The 19,337-nt window shown below is 43.5% G+C and overlaps 1 protein-coding gene across 7 annotated transcripts in view; it reads left to right on the top strand.

The window, feature by feature from the left end:
* Positions 1-19,337, top strand: part of LOC101165030 (uncharacterized) — a 103,436-nt gene that overhangs the window by 58,281 nt on the left and 25,818 nt on the right. For 6 of the 7 annotated variants that reach the window (XM_078933938.1, XM_023961723.2, XM_078933934.1 and 3 more), the window contains 8 exons: positions 6,453-6,598; positions 6,729-6,886; positions 7,245-7,428; positions 7,514-7,900; positions 14,788-15,008; positions 15,083-15,274; positions 18,699-18,856; positions 18,934-19,176. In XM_078933938.1, coding sequence (XP_078790064.1) covers positions 6,453-6,598; positions 6,729-6,886; positions 7,245-7,428; positions 7,514-7,900; positions 14,788-15,008; positions 15,083-15,274; positions 18,699-18,856; positions 18,934-19,176 — 1,689 coding nt within the window. The remainder of the gene's footprint in view (positions 1-6,452; positions 6,599-6,728; positions 6,887-7,244; positions 7,429-7,513; positions 7,901-14,787; positions 15,009-15,082; positions 15,275-18,698; positions 18,857-18,933; positions 19,177-19,337) is intronic. The other variant, XM_078933937.1, reaches the window with a different exon arrangement.

The following is a 19,337-nucleotide window of genomic DNA, read 5'->3' as shown; positions in this document are numbered from 1 at the left end:
TGCACGGCCGTCGGGTGGGGATCAGCGTCTTCCCATTCAAACCGCTCCACTGAGACCTGCACGGAGAGACTTCCATCAGGCAACGCAAGGTACCAACCCAGCACCTAACCAGCGAGCGGCGGGTAAGGACCTTGTGTGTTTCTATTGCCAGCAGATTGGTCACAAAGCCTCCGTATGTCCAATCCGCAAGACTAAATTCACAGGTGCTTGCTACGCACCCAGGCCAGAGACTGTCACAGGAGCAGGGCCTGTGCACATGGACAAAGACACTTTCCAGCCACTTAAACAGGTGACTGTGAACGGACAGCAGGTTACTGCTATGTTGGACACGGGCAGTTTTGTTTCTCTGGTCAAACAGAGTTTAATCCCTTTTGGTGGACTTGATTATAGCAGGCAAACAAGTGTTGTGTGTGTTCATGGCGACCAACATTTGTACCCAAAAGCGGATGTAACAGTGACCATAAATGAACAATCCTATCTTTTGACTGTCGGGGTGGTAGAGAACCTACCTGTTGATTTAATTTTGGGGTGTGATTTACCTATGTTGGGGGACTTATTAAATGAGGCTACTGAAACAGCTAAAGCTAATGATGAGCTAGCTGTTACTGTCTCAGCACCTGTGCTAACTAGAGCTCAGGCTAAAGCGGGAATGCAAGGTCTTCCACGTTTGGATGACGATTTCTTTGATGGAGGCAAAGAAATGCCCAGAAAATCCCGTCGTCAAAAACGGTTTGAGAAGAAACTTAAGTTGCTGGATCCTGAGATCACAACAACAGCAGAAACATTTGACATACCAGCTGACATTTCGGCTTTGCAGAAAGAAGACCAAACTTTAAAACCATTGTTTGCCAAGGTGACAACAGAGAGTGACAAATGTTTGGGGAATGTGCGGTTTATTGTTGCTGATGATGTTCTGTATGCAGCTGAAGGTGACCACCTACGGTTAGTTCTTCCAACCACCTGCAGGCCACTCGTCATGCACTTAGCGCACACACTCCCATGGGCGGGTCACCTGGGTCGTCACAAAACCTATCTGCGGGTTAGTTCACGTTTTTTCTGGCCATCAATGTACACTGACATTCAGACGTACTGTGCAACATGTCCTACCTGCCAGAAAACTGCAATAACACACAAGTCTGACAGAGCATTACTACACCCACTTCCTATAATTTCCACTCCATTCAGGAGAATAGCCATGGACATTGTTGGACCTTTACCTAAGAGCGGTAGCGGTCACGAATACATCCTGGTGGTCTGTGATTATGCTACACGGTTCCCAGAAGCTTTTCCCCTGCGCACCATTACAGCTCCTGCAGTCATGAGAGCGTTAATTCAGTTTTTCTCCAGAGTAGGAATACCGGATGAAATTCTGACAGACCAAGGAACCAACTTCACCTCTCGGTTGATGAAACTGTTCCAACAGCAGCTTGGCATCACTGCCATCAAGGCGACACCGTACCACCCACAGACCAATGGCTTGGTGGAACGTTTCAACCAGACCCTGAAGAGGATGCTGCAGAAGTTCGTGGGTGACACAGGGAAGGACTGGGATCGTTGGCTACCATTCCTGTTGTTTGCTTATAGGGAAGTCCCACAAGCTTCAACAGGCTTCTCACCATTCGAACTCCTCTATGGCTGGGATGTCCAAGGCCCACTGGATCTCCTCAAGAAGAGCTGGGAGGCCAAATCCACAAAGACCTCAGAAAGGGGTGTGATCCAGTTTGTCCTGGAGATGAGAGAACGGTTGGCAAAGTACAGGGAAGAGGCAGAAGTCAACCAACGAGAGGCCCAAAGGAGTCGGAAGACGTGGTACGACCAGCAGGCCCGTCACCGTGAACTCCTACCAGGTCAGAAGGTTCTGCTACTTCTTCCCTCTTGTACCAGCAAACTACTGGCAAAGTGGCAAGGGCCATACACCATTCTCCGCAGGATGGGACCTGTCACCTATGAGGTGCACCATCCTGACAAAAAGAAAGAAAAGCAGACATACCACGTGAATCTACTTAAAGAGTGGAAGGAAGGTGCTAACCATCCAACAGAGAAGTCTTTGCTAGTCAGGGCTGTGAAGACTGAGGAAGACTTGGACTCTGATCTGGGAGCACTGACTCACTCAACCCCTCCGTCTCTGTCACATTTACCTCCGGAACAGACTACACAGATAATGGACTTATTTCGTGAAACGCCATCTCTTTTTTCTGCACAGCCAGGAAGAACTACACTCATTAGCCATTCCATACGGCTCAAAGATGGACGACCAATCCGGCAACGGCCTTATCGGGTACCACAGAAGTTGGTGGGAAGGCTGAACGATGAGGTGAGGAAGATGCTGGAGCTAGGTGTCATCGAGCCGTCCAACTCAGAGTGGAGCAGTCCGGTGGTGATCGTTCCCAAAAAAGACGACTCACTGCGGATATGCATCGACTTCAGGAAACTGAACGCCGTTTCGGAGTTCGACGCATATCCAATGCCGAGGATTGACGACCTGCTGGAGAAGATCGGGGCTGCTAATTTCATCACCACTCTTGACCTATGCAAGGGTTACTGGCAAGTACCTCTCAGCAACACCTGTCGACCATACACGGCGTTCAAAACACCTGCTGGACTGTTTCAGTTTACAGTTATGCCTTTTGGTCTGCATGGAGCACCAGCCACGTTCCAACGGCTGATGGACAGGGTGCTGCAGGGATGTAACCACTGTAGTGCAGCCTATTTGGATGACGTGGTGATCTACAGTCACACCTGGGAGCAACACCTAGATCACCTGCGTCTGGTCCTGAGGAAACTACAAAATGCAGGCCTGACCTTAAACGTGAGCAAGTGTGAGTGGGCCCGGAAGGAAACTCGTTACCTGGGGTACCTGCTGGGAGGTGGTGAGGTGCGTCCGCAGGTGGATAAAGTTGAAGTTATCCGCAATTGCCCTCGACCACGCACCAAGAAAGAGGTACGCTCCTTCCTGGGGTTAGCTGGATGGTACCGGCGGTTTGTCCATCAGTTCGCCACCATTGCAGCTCCTCTCACTGCCCTTACAGAGAAGAGGCAGAAAAACCCCGTGACCTGGACAGATGAGTGTGAACAGGCTTTCCAAGCATTGAAAAATAAATTGTGTTCCTGTCCTGTTCTCAAGAGTCCTAACTTTGATCAAAGGTTCCTCGTCCAAGTGGATGCCTCAGCAGTCGGACTTGGTGCTGTCCTGGCTCAGGGAGACCCAGGTGAAGAGCGACCAGTCCTGTACCTCAGTCGGAAACTGCAGCCGAGAGAGACAAGGTACTCCACTGTGGAGAAGGAAGGACTTGCCATTAAGTGGGCGTTGGATAGCTTGAGGTACTACTTACTTGGCAGAGAATTCGACCTTGAGACAGACCACAGGGCCCTGACATGGATAAATACCATGAAGGACCACCACAGCCGGCTTACGCGCTGGTATCTGGCGCTTCAGCCGTACAAATTTAACGTACGTCACCGTCCCGGAAAACAAAACATAGTGGCAGATTTCCTGTCCAGATTGCCGCACATCGCCAATCTCCCAGAGGAGGGGGATGATGTGACGGTGTAGAACCGTCAGCTGCCGCTGCAGGCGCACACGCATGCACACACGCTCGCACACACACACACGTGCGCATAGACGCGCACGCTCGGACCCGGTAACACGTCATTTACATCAGCTTACCCTTTTCATTCCGTCCCTATCCCTCTGCAGGTAGCCCTGGGTGCACACTAGGTTGCCGACTCACCATCCCCATGCATACATTAACACGAAGCACACACAACGCCAACATTAACGTTGGTTTGTTTACCCGGAAGTAACCCGGTAACCCGGAAGTGGTCATGGACACCCTGGGTCATGTGACGCATCGGTCACTGTTTGTATTTATTTTTATTGATGATTATTGTTATTTTTCTGTACACGACACAGAATGTTTAGTTGAATGAAACTGTTTATTTCTGTATGTTTATTTATGTTGTTGAACAATGCAAACACTTCTCCCTGTTTTCTCTTTGGACTGATGGAGAGCAACGCCCAGGAGGAGGGGCTTACCACTTAAAAGAGAACCAGATACAGCTGTCAGAGTGGGAGTCTGAGTGGAGAAGTTGGAGAGTCTGAGAGGAGAATTTGGAGTGTTGGATTGGAGAAGTCTATGTTGGTTAACCTTTGTGGAGCAATTGGTGTGCTCTGTTCTTGCATTAAAGTCAAGAATACTTTCACCTTGGCGCCTCTGCCCAATCATTCCCTGGTGGGACCCATGACACTTGCTGTGAGACGGCCAAGCGGAGCCCTTCCGGGTCAGCTGGGTCTGGGTGTTGGCCAGTCCGTTCTGTCATAACGACGATGACGAGGCAGACCCAGATGCTGGAACCCAGAAGAAAACTCCGGCTAGGAGATCTTTAGAATGGGTTTAATGGATTGACAAAACCCAGAGTTCAAGAATATTGCGTGAACCAGAGGTAAGTATTTGGCGTGGAAACCGGAGCTTCTTGTGAGTTCGTCTTGGAGACTGCGTCGGAGCCCGTGAGCGAGATGGAGCCAGCGACGAGTGAACCAGGGGGCTGAGAGGAGGACTTCGTGGCCTGAGCAGAGGAGACGAGGAGTGAACAGGATAACCAGCTGCACCCGTGGTGTAGAGCAGTGTTTTTCAACCAGTGTGCCGCGGCACACTAGTGTGCCGTGGGAGATGGTCAAGTGTGCCGTGGAAAATTGCCCTCGTTAACTGATCTAAAAAGATTTTCCATCACCAGGAAATCAGCTCTTTGTTCATCCAAACAGGTCCTGATAAAACACTGAGTAGTTAGGAATATGAAAGATCATTAAATACTTTTTTCTTTGTGTTTATTTGATTCTATTAAAGACATTTTGATAAGAATGACGGTAACGCGATTTAGATGCAGCTATAACTGTTTTCTGAAAAGTCCCGCAGCTTTTACTGTCTTCACGACTCCACCAATCATTCTTGAAGGCTTAATCACATGTCATCAGTCTGACCAATCAGAAGTGGTTAAAGTCTCCACTTCCTTGTTCCAATTTAGCTCATAAGTCACTCAGTTCCAACAAAAATACCAGCTAAAGCTCGTCTTTAGCGGTGTAGCTTTCCACAGAATCCGGTATCAGACCGTGGAACAAGTGAACAAACCATGAAGCTCAGAGACGCGAGTCTTTCTGCCGTTTTCTGGCAGTTTTCACACTACATCTCCCATGATGCATTGGCTTAAAGGGACAGCGCCTCAGCGTACAATGAGTCGTCCTTGATAAATGTCTTGAAACCACAACGAACATACATTTTGTATGTAACTTAACTTTTATTACATCTTTTAGAAAAAAACATCTGCAACTTCCTGCCTTTTCTGCCACAGTTATCACAAAAATGCACGCCAGATCGCCGGGGGGGGGGGGGGGGGGGCTGCTTTTTTATATTTTTCGGGATGCTGGTGTGCCGCGGGATTTTTCTCAAGGTTAAAGTGTGCCGTGGCTCAAAAAAGGTTGAAAAACACTGGTGTAGAGGACCTGAAGGAGCACAAAGGAGGTAAGTTCAAGGCTAGACTTGAATTGGCGTAACTTAACTTGAGCTAGACGTAAGCACCGGGGAGTGTATAATGGACTGGTGTCGAATGCTGTGATGGATCTCCTTATGAAGGTCAGCAGGTGATGAGATGATGTGAAGCAGCTGGTTCCAATGAGCAGAGTTGGAAGGGGGGAGATAACCCACAGAGATAAAAACATACAAACAAAATTAAACATTGTAAACATTCTTTTTACAATGTTTAATTTTGTTTGTATGTTTGTTTTGATATTTCCCAGATTACTTAGTATTAATGGTAAAGAATTGATGTAATATGTTATAGAATGATAGTTTAAAGCAGAACTCATCTTTTGATGTAATTATAGTTTGAGAAAACAGTGCAAGTGGATGTTGTACATCTGTCATTTCTAAAGCAGAAATCATGTACAAATTTATTGTACAAAATACTTTTATAGAATATCATAGTTACTGGTGTTCTTTTTGCCATTTGGGGCTTTGATGTTACTATATTTTAGCAATTGTATGTTTTGAAGCTTTAAGGAAAAGCTTAGATTGTAGGATTGTGTCACTTTTTAGCAATTATCCAACTTCTTTTTTTAGGACCAGCAAGTCCTTAATGGCAACTCAAACTAGGGGTTTGAACGACAAATTCATGATGCTCCCATTAGTCTTAGTTTCTTGATTAAGAAGTGAATAACTAGCTGCCAGGATGTACCAGAATGCATCTAAGACCATGGATTTTTCCAAAATTTCTCTCTGCGCCCGCCATTTCGCTCAAAGAATAGTTCAGGGATTTTTTCCTTGCCTGACTTTCATCACTGAATCTGGATGTTTGTGCTTGAGAACTCATTTGCTAACATGTAAGTCTGGCAGCACAGAAGTCTATTTCAAATTAGAGACTGTCAAGATTTGAATGTTTGTGAATGTTCAACATTTCAGGAGCGAGAGGATGTTCCCATGGAGATAAATGAAGCCGAGCCAGGCTGCCAGTACTTTGAACAGTTATACTACAATAATATGTGGTTTAAACTTGGAGACTGCGTTTACATCCAGTCAGATGGATTGTCAAAGCCCCGGGTTGCCAGGTTGGTGAAAATAAAGCAAACATAGTCAAGAAAAACCTCTGAACAAGAAATAGGTTTTAAGAAATGACAGTGTTGCAAGTACAATTCTTAATTTGCGATTCCTCATGCAGTTTTACTAACTTGTCTACAGAATTGAGAAGCTGTGGTTGCAGAATGGAACCACCTTCTTCTTTGGACCTATTTTCATTCATCCTGAGGAAACGGAGCACGAACCCACAAAGATGTTTTACAAGAGAGAGGTTTTTCTAAGTCACCTGGAGGAAACCTTGCCCATGACTTGTGTCCTAGGTACGGCACAGCCATATAGCCATCTCTGAATGTGGGCCTTCAAACGTTATTGATAAAAAAAAAAGTGCTTTTCATGTTGTCAAAGAGCTTTAGAAACGAAAGCCAAACATAGGCACAACATTTTGAAATGAAAGCCAACCTCCTCCCCCACCCACCATTGACATTCACCCATACACCCCAAGACCCCAACATAAAGAATGCAGGCATGAAAACAGGGCTGGAATTGTAAGAGGAACTTCTAGCTTGGCTCTACTGTGAGGAAACGTTATAATGAAGCCCTGGGGCCAAAATCATGTCATTAAAAAACTATTAATCTATTTTCCAACTGACTTGGTAACGACCCTTGTTGTGTTTCCAGGCAAATGTATGGTGTCCTCCTTTAAGGAGTACCTGTCATGCAGACCTACAGAATACACCGAGGAGGACATCCTGCTGTGTGAGAGCAGCTACATTGAGACAGAGAAACAAGTGAAAAAGTTAGAGGGTCTGAAGCGCTTCTCATATTCTGCCAAAGTGGTGGAGGATGAGATTTACTATTTCAGGTTTGGAAAGTCAAAAAGAACTTCTCCTCTGATTTAAACTGAATCAGATCCATCTTTTACCATCTTGTTTTGGTGTTTTGTGTAGGAAACTCTATGTACCACCGGAGGAAGCTTCGCTGTTTTTTTTTTCTCCTGTGACACATTCAATGCCTCAAATGCAAAGTTCTCGGTCAAGTGACATGGACATGATGCCATACACTGAGGAAGACTCTGGGCCACCGCCAGTGGGTCGTCGGGTCATGGAGCTCCTCAGGGACCTCTATGTTTCTGTAATGAGCCACCAGAACAAGAAGTGCCGATGCTATAGTGACTTTCTGGCTGAGATTCCTGCTGTGGATCCTGCTGCCCCTGAGAAACCACCTCTCAACTTTGAAATAATCCGAATGAACCTGGAGCGTGGTCGCTACAGGAGGCTGGACGTCTTTCAGGAGCACATGTTTGAAGTGTTGAAGAAGGCACGGAGGCTACACAGGTATGACAACCTTTGAAAAAGGAATTAAAGAGGAGGTCGCATAGTCTTACTTGGAGTGCCTTGTGGAAGTATTCGGCCCCCTTTAACTGTGTAACCTTTTGCCACATTTCAGGGTTCAAACATAAAGGTATAAAACTGTATTTTTTTCTGAAGAATTAAGAACCAAAACTGCCCAGTACCAGAAATATTCATACCCAATGCAATAACCCTGTTCAAAAGCTGACAATACAAAATATAACCTTAGCACATTTTTTATTATCTATTTTTTTTTCCTTTTTGCACATTCCTTTTGCACATCTTTTTACCTGCACTGTTCTGTAAATAGCTTTTTAAATTATACTACCTTGTTGTTTGCATTTATGCTACATTTTCTTGTTTTTTTTATTCTTAGTCTTTTTTTCCCCTCTGCTGTCATTTGCTATGGTGACAAACATTTCCCAAGTCTAGGATCAATAAAGTATTTCTGATTCTGATTGTGAAGTTGAACGACATTGATAGGATATTTCAAACTTGTTTGATAAGAAACTGAAATATTGGGCGTTCAAAATTATTCAGCCCTTTTTTTTAATGCAACACTCTCTCAAGATGTTCAGTGACTATCTTTCAATGATCCAATGTTGACCTAAATGACTAATGTTGATAAATAGAATCCACCTGTATGTAATGAAGTCTCCGTATAAATGCATCTGCTCTGTGATCCTCTTAGAGGTCCGTTTAAAGCGCAGAGAGCATCATGAAGACAAGAGACACCAGGCAGGTCCGAGATACTGTTGTGGAGAAGTTTAAAGCTGGATTTGGATACAAAAAGATTTTCCAAGCTGTAAACATTCCAAGCAGAACTGTGCAAGATATAATATTAAAATGGAAGGAGTATCAGACCTCTGCAGATCTTCAAAGACCTGTTGTACGTCTAAACTTTCATCTTAAACAAGGAGAAGACTGATCAGAGATCCAGCCAAGAGGCCCATGATGACTCTTTATGAACTGTGGAGATCTACAGCTGAGGTGGAGTGTCTGTCCGCAGGACAACAATCAGTCGTGTACTTCACTAATCTGGCCTTTGTGGAAGAGTTTCAAGATTCTGTTTAAACTGTTGTTTAAAGTTACCCACAAGCCACTGGGAGACACGCCAAACATGTGGAAGAAGAAGCTCTGGTCTGAAAATCCAACTTTTTGGCAACAATGAAAAATGTTCCGTTTGGGGTAAAAGCAACGCAGCTCATCACCCTGAACACACCATCCCCACTGTAAAGCATGGTGGTGGCCCCATCATGGTTTGGTCCTGCTTTTTTCAGCAGGGACAGGGAGGATGGTTGGAATTGATGGGAAGATGGATGGAGCCAAATCCAGAAGCATTCTGGAAGAAAACCTGATGGAGTCTGTACAGACCTGAGACTGGGACAGAGATTTGTCTTCCAACAATGATCCAAAACATAAAGAAAATCTACAATGGACTGGTTTACAAATAAACATATCCAGGTGTTAGAACAGCCAGAGTCCAGACCTGAATCCAATGGAGAATCTGTGGAATGTTCTCTATTCAAACTCACTGAGCTCTAGCTGTTTTGCAAGGAGGAATGGGCAAGAATTTCAGTCTCTCCATGTGCGACACTGATAGAGACAAACCCCAAGAGACTTAGGTGGCGCCACAAAGTATCAAATTAAGGGGACTGAATAAAGGGGCACGCCCAGTTTTTCTGTTTATTTTTTAAAAAATTTTCAAATGTCCAAATAATTCCGTTCAACTTCACAGTTGTGTCCCACTTGTTGATTCTTCAAAAAAATTACAGTTTGATATCTTTATGTTGAACCCTGAAATGTGGCAAAAGGTTGAAAAGTTAAGGGGGCTGAATACTTTTCAAGGGCCTGTATAAGACTTCTTTTTTTCAGAAATCTACGGCTAGAACAGTAGCATCTAGACCTAGTTTTTTGCATCAGTTTATGTAAAACACATGTCGGGAATATCCAAAGAAGAAGTTTGGTAGCCACCTGTGGCAAACTGTCAAATTTGGGGATTTTCACATTTCTGCACAGGACATATGAAGTGATATATATGGCAAGACATTGCAAACAAAACTTTTTTATGTTGCAAATGAAAATTTTAATTGTTTGCTTTTCAAAAAAACATTTGTTGTTTTCAGAAATTGTATTTTTTTTGCTTTCTAAACATATTTTTTAACGTTTGCAACACAAACGTTTTTAGATTCGTTGTGTCTCATCTCGTTTCGGAGGTGTTTCCCATTTTGACCTTGGGGTTTCCAGTCCATATTCTGCACACATGTTCCTGTATATTATTCCAGCCACTTGATTGTGGCGCTCCATGTATGCTTTACGTGCCAGCATCTTACATCCTGCAGTTATGTGCTGGATTGTTTCAGGCGCCTCTTTGCACAGCCTACACTCTGGGTCTTGTCTGGTGTGGTAGATCTACACCTTGGGTCTTGTCTGGTGTGGTAGATCCGAGCCTCTATTGCTCTGATGCTCAGGGCTTGTTCTTGAGCTGCCAGGATGAGTGCTTCAGTGCTGTCTTGTAGGCCAGCCCTTTCTAGCCATTGGTAGGACTTCTTGATATCAGCCACTTCAGTTATGGTCTGGTGGTACATCCCATGCAGGGGTTTGTCTTCCCATGAGGATCTGTCAAATCAAATCAAATGAACCTTAATTTATATAGAACTTTTGCAACAACATACGTCACTCAAAGTGCTGTGCAAAAAATACAATAAAATTTAAAAAACAACATGACAAGACAAACAGTGCGACAACACCCCCCCCCCCCACACACACACACACACACAGACATACATACGCACACCATGATAAAAAAGTGATAAAATAATGAAATATAGAGACCTGGGTTTGTCCTGAAGTGAGAAAACCACATTTTGGGGGCATGTCCTCGTCAGTGACCCCCCAACCCAAGTTCATAGAGAACACTACCACAGAAACCCCCCAGATTCGAACAAAGAGTCAGACCCGAGAGATCCCATTGCAGCGACCCCGTTCACTGAGAAGGGTCAGTGGAGGATCCCTCAGAGGAAATCACTGGAGGTAAAAATAAAATGTAAAAGGAAGAAAATTAAAATTGAACAAGAAACAAATAATTACATAAACCTTAATATTCATTCTTTCATTCATTCATTCTCTTAACCGTTTTTCCCTTTCGGGGTCACGGGGTTGCTGGAGCCTATCCCGGCCACTTCTGGGCGAAGGCAGGGGACAACCTGGACAGGTCACCAGTCTGTCGCAGGGTAGAATGTCCTAAATCACACACCCATTCACTCTCACACTCACATCTAGGGACAATTGCCAATTAACCTATGAAGCATGTCTTTGGACGGCGGGAGGAAGCCGGAGAGAACCCACACATGCACGGGGAGAACATGCAAACTCCACACAGCAAGGTCCCTTGTTGATGTAGTTTTTCACCTCCCCCAGCCAGGACTTGAACCGGAGGCCTTCTTGCTGTGAGGCAAGAGCGCTAACCACTGTTCCACCTTGAAGCCCATATCCTCAATAAACCTTAATAGACATATGAAATGCTAAGAGTGACTAAAAAATGTAAAATACAAAAAAAAATGTATTTACATACACATATAAAACTAGTAAAAAGAAAAAATAAATAATTAAAATATCAAATAAATTCCTAAAATTCAACTAAAAGCGAGATTAAAAAGGTAGGTTTTGAGCCTTCCTTTAAAAACATGAACAGTCTCTACAGCTCTGAGGCTCTTTGGGAGGCTGTTCCACAGGCGAGGTCCGTAAAAACTGAATGAGGCCTCGCCGTATGTTTTTGTTCTAACTTTTGGAATAACCGAAAGGCCTGTATCAGAGGACCTCAGGGTCCATGAAGGCTCATACTTTAAAATCATGTCAGATAAATATTAAGGCCTGAGACCATAAAACATTTATAAATCAATAGAAGAACTTTAAAATCAATTCTGAATTGCACAGGGAGCCAATGCAGCGATTTTAAAATCGGTGTAATGTGTTCCTGGTCCTCGTCAATACACGGGCTGCTGTATTTTGCAGCAGTTGAAGGTTTGCTATCTTTGTTCTGGGAAGATCAAAGAGCAGGGCATTACAGTAATGTAGTCTACTGGCAATGAAAGCATGCATTCAGTTACAGGGACACGTTGATTGGTAGAGCGGCAGTACGGGTTGTGTGATGCAAAGCAGAGTCCATTTCGCCGTGCCGCCCTGTTCCTGATGCCCAAATCGTTCCGCAGGACCTCAGATCACGCCTGTACATTGCCTTAATATTAAAAGTCGACGCGCAAATCGCATCTGGTGTGAATGCAGAATACAATATGAATATATTAGGAATGTGGTGTGGTTAACCAAACATCTGTTACCATGGAAACCCAAAAGTTAACTTTTGCAGATTCTGCTAAAAATCCCATAGGTCTGTTTGTTACCCCCAAATGGAGCCCGAGACCTGACATGGGTTAAAAAAAAAATGTTTCCACGAAATATTTTTTGGTTCCCATGGAATAATATTCTGATAGTCATTCATTCTGTTGTATTTTAATGCAGCGTAGTTACAGCGACACGTTGATTGGTCGAGCGGAAGTACGGGTTGTGTGATGCATGATGGGATACGTATGAAGCATGTAGCCTTCGGATGCAAAGGGACTGCCAAAGAGTATGTTGATAAAAGACAAGTTACCCACCCTGAATATTCATTTTCCTGTTCAACCCTAAAGGACAACATCCCATACCACAGTGGTTCTCCAGCTGCCCGTCTGCAGGCATGACAAACAAGATTAAGATATTCCTTTATTAGTGCCACGATGGGGAAATTTCTTTATTGCGGCAGCAGTACAGGGCAGAGAGAGAGCAATATATAAAAGAAACAAAACTTTGGAGTCAGTATAAACACATATACATAATATACACGCATACATTTCTAAAAAAAAATGCACATGATGGCCGTATAGTCAGTTATTGCACAGGGTAAGATAAATAAGACAGAGCCGATGATGTTGTTGAACGTGGTTCACTGGGAGCAGCTAAGGTTGTACCGTCTGATGGCAGAAGGTAGAAACGACCTGCGGTGTCGCTCCTTCAGACACTTAAGATGTCTCAGTCTGACGCTGAAGGAGCTGCACAGTGAGGACACAGACTCATACATGGGGTGGGCGTCGTTCTCCATCATGGATGGGATGATAGCTTAGCTACCATCCTCTCCTCTCCCAACCTCCTGCCTTGAGTCCAAACGCAGCCCCAGAACGGAGCTGGCCTTCCTCACCAGCTTCTCCAGCCGCTTCCTGTCAGCTGCCGAGATTAGAGCTGTGACTGTGTCGAATTTTTGATCAGCACGGTGATGAGCCATCAGGGGGCGGGGTGTCGCGGTTGACCGCAGTGCCCCCCCCCCCCCCCCCCCCCAAAAAAAAAAAAAACAACACAAAATCCTTCGGCGGCCGCATGTGAAATAAATACAATTACAACGTACTATTCTTTATTAACAAATAACAGTAACTACTATCAACTACTTATCTATCTAACTACTAACTATAGGTGTTGTAGATTGACTGTGTATGTGAGCGCAGAGCGTCTTGTGTAGGAATAGGAGGAAGGTGTGCAAACGTGTGTTAGGGGTGCGTGTTGATTCTTCTGCTCTCTAGCTGCATGCGAGTTCACCTGTGCTCTTTGGTACAGACATCTTCTCAGAATATTATATGTTGCCCAGTAATAAACAGACTGCAGACACTTTGTCACCTTTCTGGTAGCTATGAAGCCTGACACCCATGAAGAACACGTGGCAGGAGGCTCCGCCTTTGTTTATACAGACACGTAACGTTGCGCTGAACAAAATAGTGATATTCATCGAAATCTAACAGTGCGCGTTCATGTTTGATGTTACGGAGTGAAGGAGAACAGTATTACACCCCCCCCAACGCAAAATCCTCCGGGCGGCCGGAGGATTTTGAACGTGTAGCAGCATCTCGGCCCTAGCCGAGATGCTGCTACACCAGCAGACCGCTCAATAAAAGATGGCTGATGCCACCACAGAGTCATAAAAAGGCTTTAGGAGTGATCCCTGCACTCCAAAAGACCTTAGTCTCCTTTGCAGATAAATCTACTCTGCTCCACGGTTGGGAATAGCTCCCTCCGTGGGCAGTCGGAGCTCGTTTGCTTGTCACGTGAGCAGACGGACAGCCACTGCTGTATGGGGAAGCAGCAAATTCGGACCTCCTAAATCTTATTATGTTTTACTTATTTTCATGGAGACAATAATATATAGATCCCTTAGTTTGATTCTTATTTTTATCTATGCCCTATTGAATGAATGTGGGTCACAGAGACACAGATGTAGCGGCGGAAAGCGGCTTTTCCGGCGGGACGGAGAGCGTACCGGAATGTGAATGAACCCAGAGATGGAGACGTGATTTCGGATGCTTTTGTGCTTTTTTTTTAATTAAATAAATCTGATCTCTAAACATCCTCTGTGAATTCCGAGCTTGTTAATGAGATAAACACAGACAGAAATGTAAAGGTATCTGCTGTAAATCTAAGTATTTTTACCCATGTCCCATCACGGGGTCCTTACCCCCAGGTGACCTAAACACACATAACAGTTGCTATGGAAATAAAACCCAGAAACAGAAAAGCAGCCATTTTAAAAAACAGTTTACTGAAATAATCACATGCAGCTCTGACCAGGTTGGCATATGTGCTAGGAGGGGCATGTAGCAGCTGCTCAGCCAGTAAGGGCGAGTCAGAATTGGGCAGCGAGAGCAGGTCGCACCTATGGGATAACTCCTAACAACGCCGCTCGTGGCTTGAATAGCGTTTCTTTTTAGGATTTGGATGTTGATTAGATTCTGAACAATAATCAAAGCAGCTAAAATACATACTAATGGTTCTCATGCTTTGTCTTTTTACAGGACAGACTCAAAGATATTTGAAGATGCAGTGGAGCTGCAGTACTTTTTAATCAAGACCCGGGATGAGTTATGCAAGAATGGAGAGATCCTAATGTCCACTGCACTCCGTTACACTTTGAAACACTTACAAAGTGATGTATATCGGGAAAAAAGAGAGAAAATTCCCAGAGAGATTGAGGAGGATAAGAAGAAAACAAAAGAGAAACGGGAGAAAAACAAAGGTAGTTGATTTATTATTCATGCATGAAAACACAGGAATCTTTCATCCTAAAATGTATCTGAAATGTTTCTGCAGATAAAAAAGAGGGAACAACCCATTATGTACAAAGAGATCCCTGGGTACCAAATCCGCTTCTCAAGTATGTAAAGGAATGCTCCTTTGACAACATCACCTACAGCGTGGGAGAATTTGTCTATGTGGAGCCATCAGAAGTGTACTTCAAGCCTCACATTGTCTGCATTGATCGTCTGTGGGAAGACAGCACTGGTAACCCTCTAAGGCAGGGGTCGGGAACCTATGGCTCGCGAGCCATATATGGCTCTTTTGATGGTCACATGTGGCTCGCAGACACATTTTTATTTTTTTATTTTTCATTAGACCAGTCCTTCTCGGGCGCGATGCGATGCCAGAGGCGCACAGCAGTAGCGGTGCTTGGAGAGAAGGATCTGCGCCAGCATTATCACTTTACTATTATCTATTATTTCACAGAGTTTGTACCACCCGGAAACCTGTGAATTGCCGTGCCTAAAACTGCGCGCCCCCGTCTCTGAGAAAGAGCGCGCAGTAGCGGGGACGGGATGTGAGAGGGAGAAAGCAGAGGGTGAGGGTGGAGTTGTGGGCTCGGTCAGTAAGGTGAATCGCGCAGGGATTGTAAAAACGTAAAACCTGCTGCCCGTCACTCACTACAGCGAGTGAGTGTGTGTTTGTCTCCGCGTCTGCATGTGAGCAGTCTGTCTCACATTTACAGAACATTCAGACCTATGATCACGTTTAAAGTCTCAACGCCTGCATGAAGCAGAAACTCACCACGTATCAACCAGACTAAACCATCAGCAAAACTACCACGAGAAATACTCATCATTTATTAACAACAGCATAACAATGTTATTAAAAATAATCCACAGACTTATTGTCCTTTAAAAGTGTTGAAATTATATCAAATGCACACATTCACTTGAATATTTAGTTTTAAACATATTGTCGCGGACTGAGTTTAACTTGGCTGTTGGGCCGCGTTAAAAGTTCTGGAGTTCCTTGAACGCATCAAGCAGAGATCTGATTGGCTCTTAGTTCTGTCGCTCAGCCTGTTGTTAGTTAATTTGGACCAATGGGGTTCAGCTATGGGCCGAATAAGGGAAATGGGAGGGCTGCAGCGGGAGCAGGGGAATATAAAGTTGGGAGAAGCGCTCTCGTCTCGGCGGGAGAGATTCAGGAGCTGCTGAATTAATTTACGGCATTTGTTACAGCCTGCATTAACCAGAATAAAGAACCTTAAAAGAGGTTAAGTCTCAGTGTGGGAAAAGGACACTACATTATTGTATGGCTCTTTCGAAATTACATTTAAAAATATGTGGCGTTTATGGCTCTCTTGGCCAAAAAGGTTCCCGACCCCTGCTCTAAGGACTGTTTGTCACAGATATATGTGACATGGCATTACATGTAGAGCACCAGAGTGTCACTGGTACAATAACCGGGCTTCTTATTTATAATAGATTGATAGAATTTATGCCAGACTCAGTCCAAAAGAAGGTGTACATGAACCCACTCCATAAAAAAAGCACAGTGTCAAGAATACACAAGTTAAGAAGCAGTGTTAGGAAAATGACAATAATTCATAAAAAAATACATTAATTAAAAGAGTGTTAATTCTGAGGGACAAACAGCTCACTAGCACTCGCCCTCCTTGGCTTATTTAAAAGCACCCTAAGAGCCTCATTGTACACCACCTGCAGCTTTCTCATACTGGTACTTTTATAGTTTGTCCACAGATGAGCTGTATACAGAGGAGGACAAAATGCTTTAAATAACACCACCTCGACTCCTTCTTTACACATACTAAACTTTAGAGAAAGAGTGTTGGCTTTGGCCATATACACCATGACACTGCCTGTAGATATCTGCATCATCTGACAAGTTTTCTGAAATGACATGCCCAAGATACTTTATCGTATTAGTACACACGAGCACAGCATTTGATAGGTCAAAACCAGGGAAATTGTGGTTTTTAGTGTTCTCTTGTCCGAGAAATCATAATCAGACTTTTTTGTGCATTTAATGTGATGTCATTATCAAGGCCATAAGCTGAACAGATGTTAAGAAATTGAAGACCAGTAGTACTTGGAGTCAACACAACTAGATCGTCAGCATACATCAAATGGTTGACAATGAGATCTTCAGCCACACAACAAGTGTCAACAATAAGTGCTTTAAGTTTGAGAGACAGTTCATCCACATAAAAGTTAAAAAGAATAGGAGAGAGAATGTTGTATTTAAAATGTCTGAAACCCTATTTTCCTCATTTGATCTGCATTGTTTGTTGAGCATACCAATATGCCAGAATACACACAACACATTTAGGTACACATCTCTCCATCAGTTTTATAAATAATTTCTTATGATTTACTCTGTCAAAAGCTTAACAGTCATCTAGATAACAGTGAAACAGAAATAGATCATTTCTTTAAGATCATATATACACATGTCAGGACCCATCTTTTCTTTAAACCCAAATGGATTATCAGTCATTTTTACAAACTCTGTAATCCTGTCCAGCAGGATTATCTCATAGAGTTTTGATAGAAAACTGGCCAGAGCTATCAGTCTGTAATTTTCAGAGCAACCAATTTTTCCAGCTTTGTTTTTATCCCTGCTACTAACATAAGAGTTATCATAGAGTCCGGTTAAAATCCATGAACATTAAAGCTGTAAAACACATGGCAAGTAGTGGGATTACCCTTGCACTGGCAAACTTCACATACTCAGATATCCCATCAAGTCCAGTAGCTTTGTTGTTTGACAGTTTGGAGATAGTTCGGTGGACATTATGCGCTGTGATTACACCAGCGGTATCAGTGTCCTTTGCTACAAACAGATCCCTCTGGACTAAGGTGAAATATTCTTATATAGTGTTGTCACCATAGTTCTAAAATATTTTCAGTGCCAGAGACCCCATCTATCACACATGGAATTGTTTTAGGGCCAGAAGTATTAACTTTGACTTCTTTTCAGCAGAGTTTTATTTATTTATTTATTTATTTTGAATTAGGACATTGCATATTAAACAATGTTTCAGCAGCTGCTTTGACATAAATATTTGTCAATAAAATATTTACAAAGGTTATCTACAATAAAAAGCAAGTCTAAAAAAAGTCAAAGAAAAACAACAATAACTAACATCTGCAGGACTGGTTTGTTTTCAGCCATTGTTTAAGAGCTGTTTGGAACAAACCAGTCCTGCAGACCTTAGTTATTGTTGTTTTGGATGTTGTTATAACATAGCCATGGAATCAGCTCTCATTGGCTGGTGCTTTTTACAAATAAAACGTATTTCATACATTTCTAAATGCAATTGCTTCTCTAGGAGGAGAAATATTAGTAAATAATTTATCTGAATGTACAGTGTACATCGACACTGCATCTTCTGAGAGTGCTCCAATCCAAATATGAGGAACTTTCATGATTGTAACCTCGCCTCAAAGGTAAACTCAGCTTTTCCATCGAAAAAGAAATATGATCAGCAAATGATAGTTCATATAAATGTTCATAGTAGTCAGAGAGGCATGAGCATCAGCTGTTGTGAAGTCAAATGCCATGCTTCACTGATGTTGTGTACCTATCTTCAGGCAGCAACATTTGAGTTGAGTGTATTCTGCTGTATATTTTGAAATGAATATATTCTTGTTCTTTGAAGGTGTGATGTGGCTCTATGGCTGCTGGTTGAAGCGGCCAAGTGAAACTTATCACTTGGATTCACAAACGTTTCTGGAAAAAGAAGTCTTCAGGAGCTACTACTGCAACAGAGTTCCAGTCAGTAAAGTTCTCGGCAAATGTGTGGTTCTTTCTGTGAAGGTTAGACACCCCCCAAAAAGGTTTCATATGACAATAGAACTGTAGTGAATTTAGGTGTCTTTTTGTGATTCATGTAGGATTACTTCGAAATGCAACCTGAGGGCTTCAAACCTGCAGATGTGTATGTGTGTGAGTCACGCTATGTTGGTAGTGGAGCCAGGTCCTTCAAGATTAAAATTTGGACCTTGCCACAGAGTCCAGTAAAGTTGGTGCCCCGGGAGGTGCCTCTGCCCGTCGTTCGTGTGCCCTCTATGTTTGCCAAACCGGACCTGGACAAAGCGTCCTTCTCTCATGCAAACCCCGGCAGTTTTGAGGACAAGGTGAGGTGAAGCACCTGCTCGATTGTTGTTTTTTGCAGTTAAATGAGATCAACCTTTCTTAAAGATGCTTGACATATTTAGTAAACCTTTTAGATTCTGCTAACTTGAGTCAGTTTAAACAAAAGCTATATTTACAATCAAAACTACATGTCTGGCACTAT

This window comes from Oryzias latipes, chromosome 2 (genome assembly GCF_053564925.1).
Source record: "Oryzias latipes strain Hd-rR chromosome 2, Olatipes_Hd-rR_3.1".
NCBI lineage: Eukaryota > Metazoa > Chordata > Actinopteri > Beloniformes > Adrianichthyidae > Oryzias > Oryzias latipes.
This window is presented reverse-complemented; position numbering and strand designations above follow the sequence as displayed.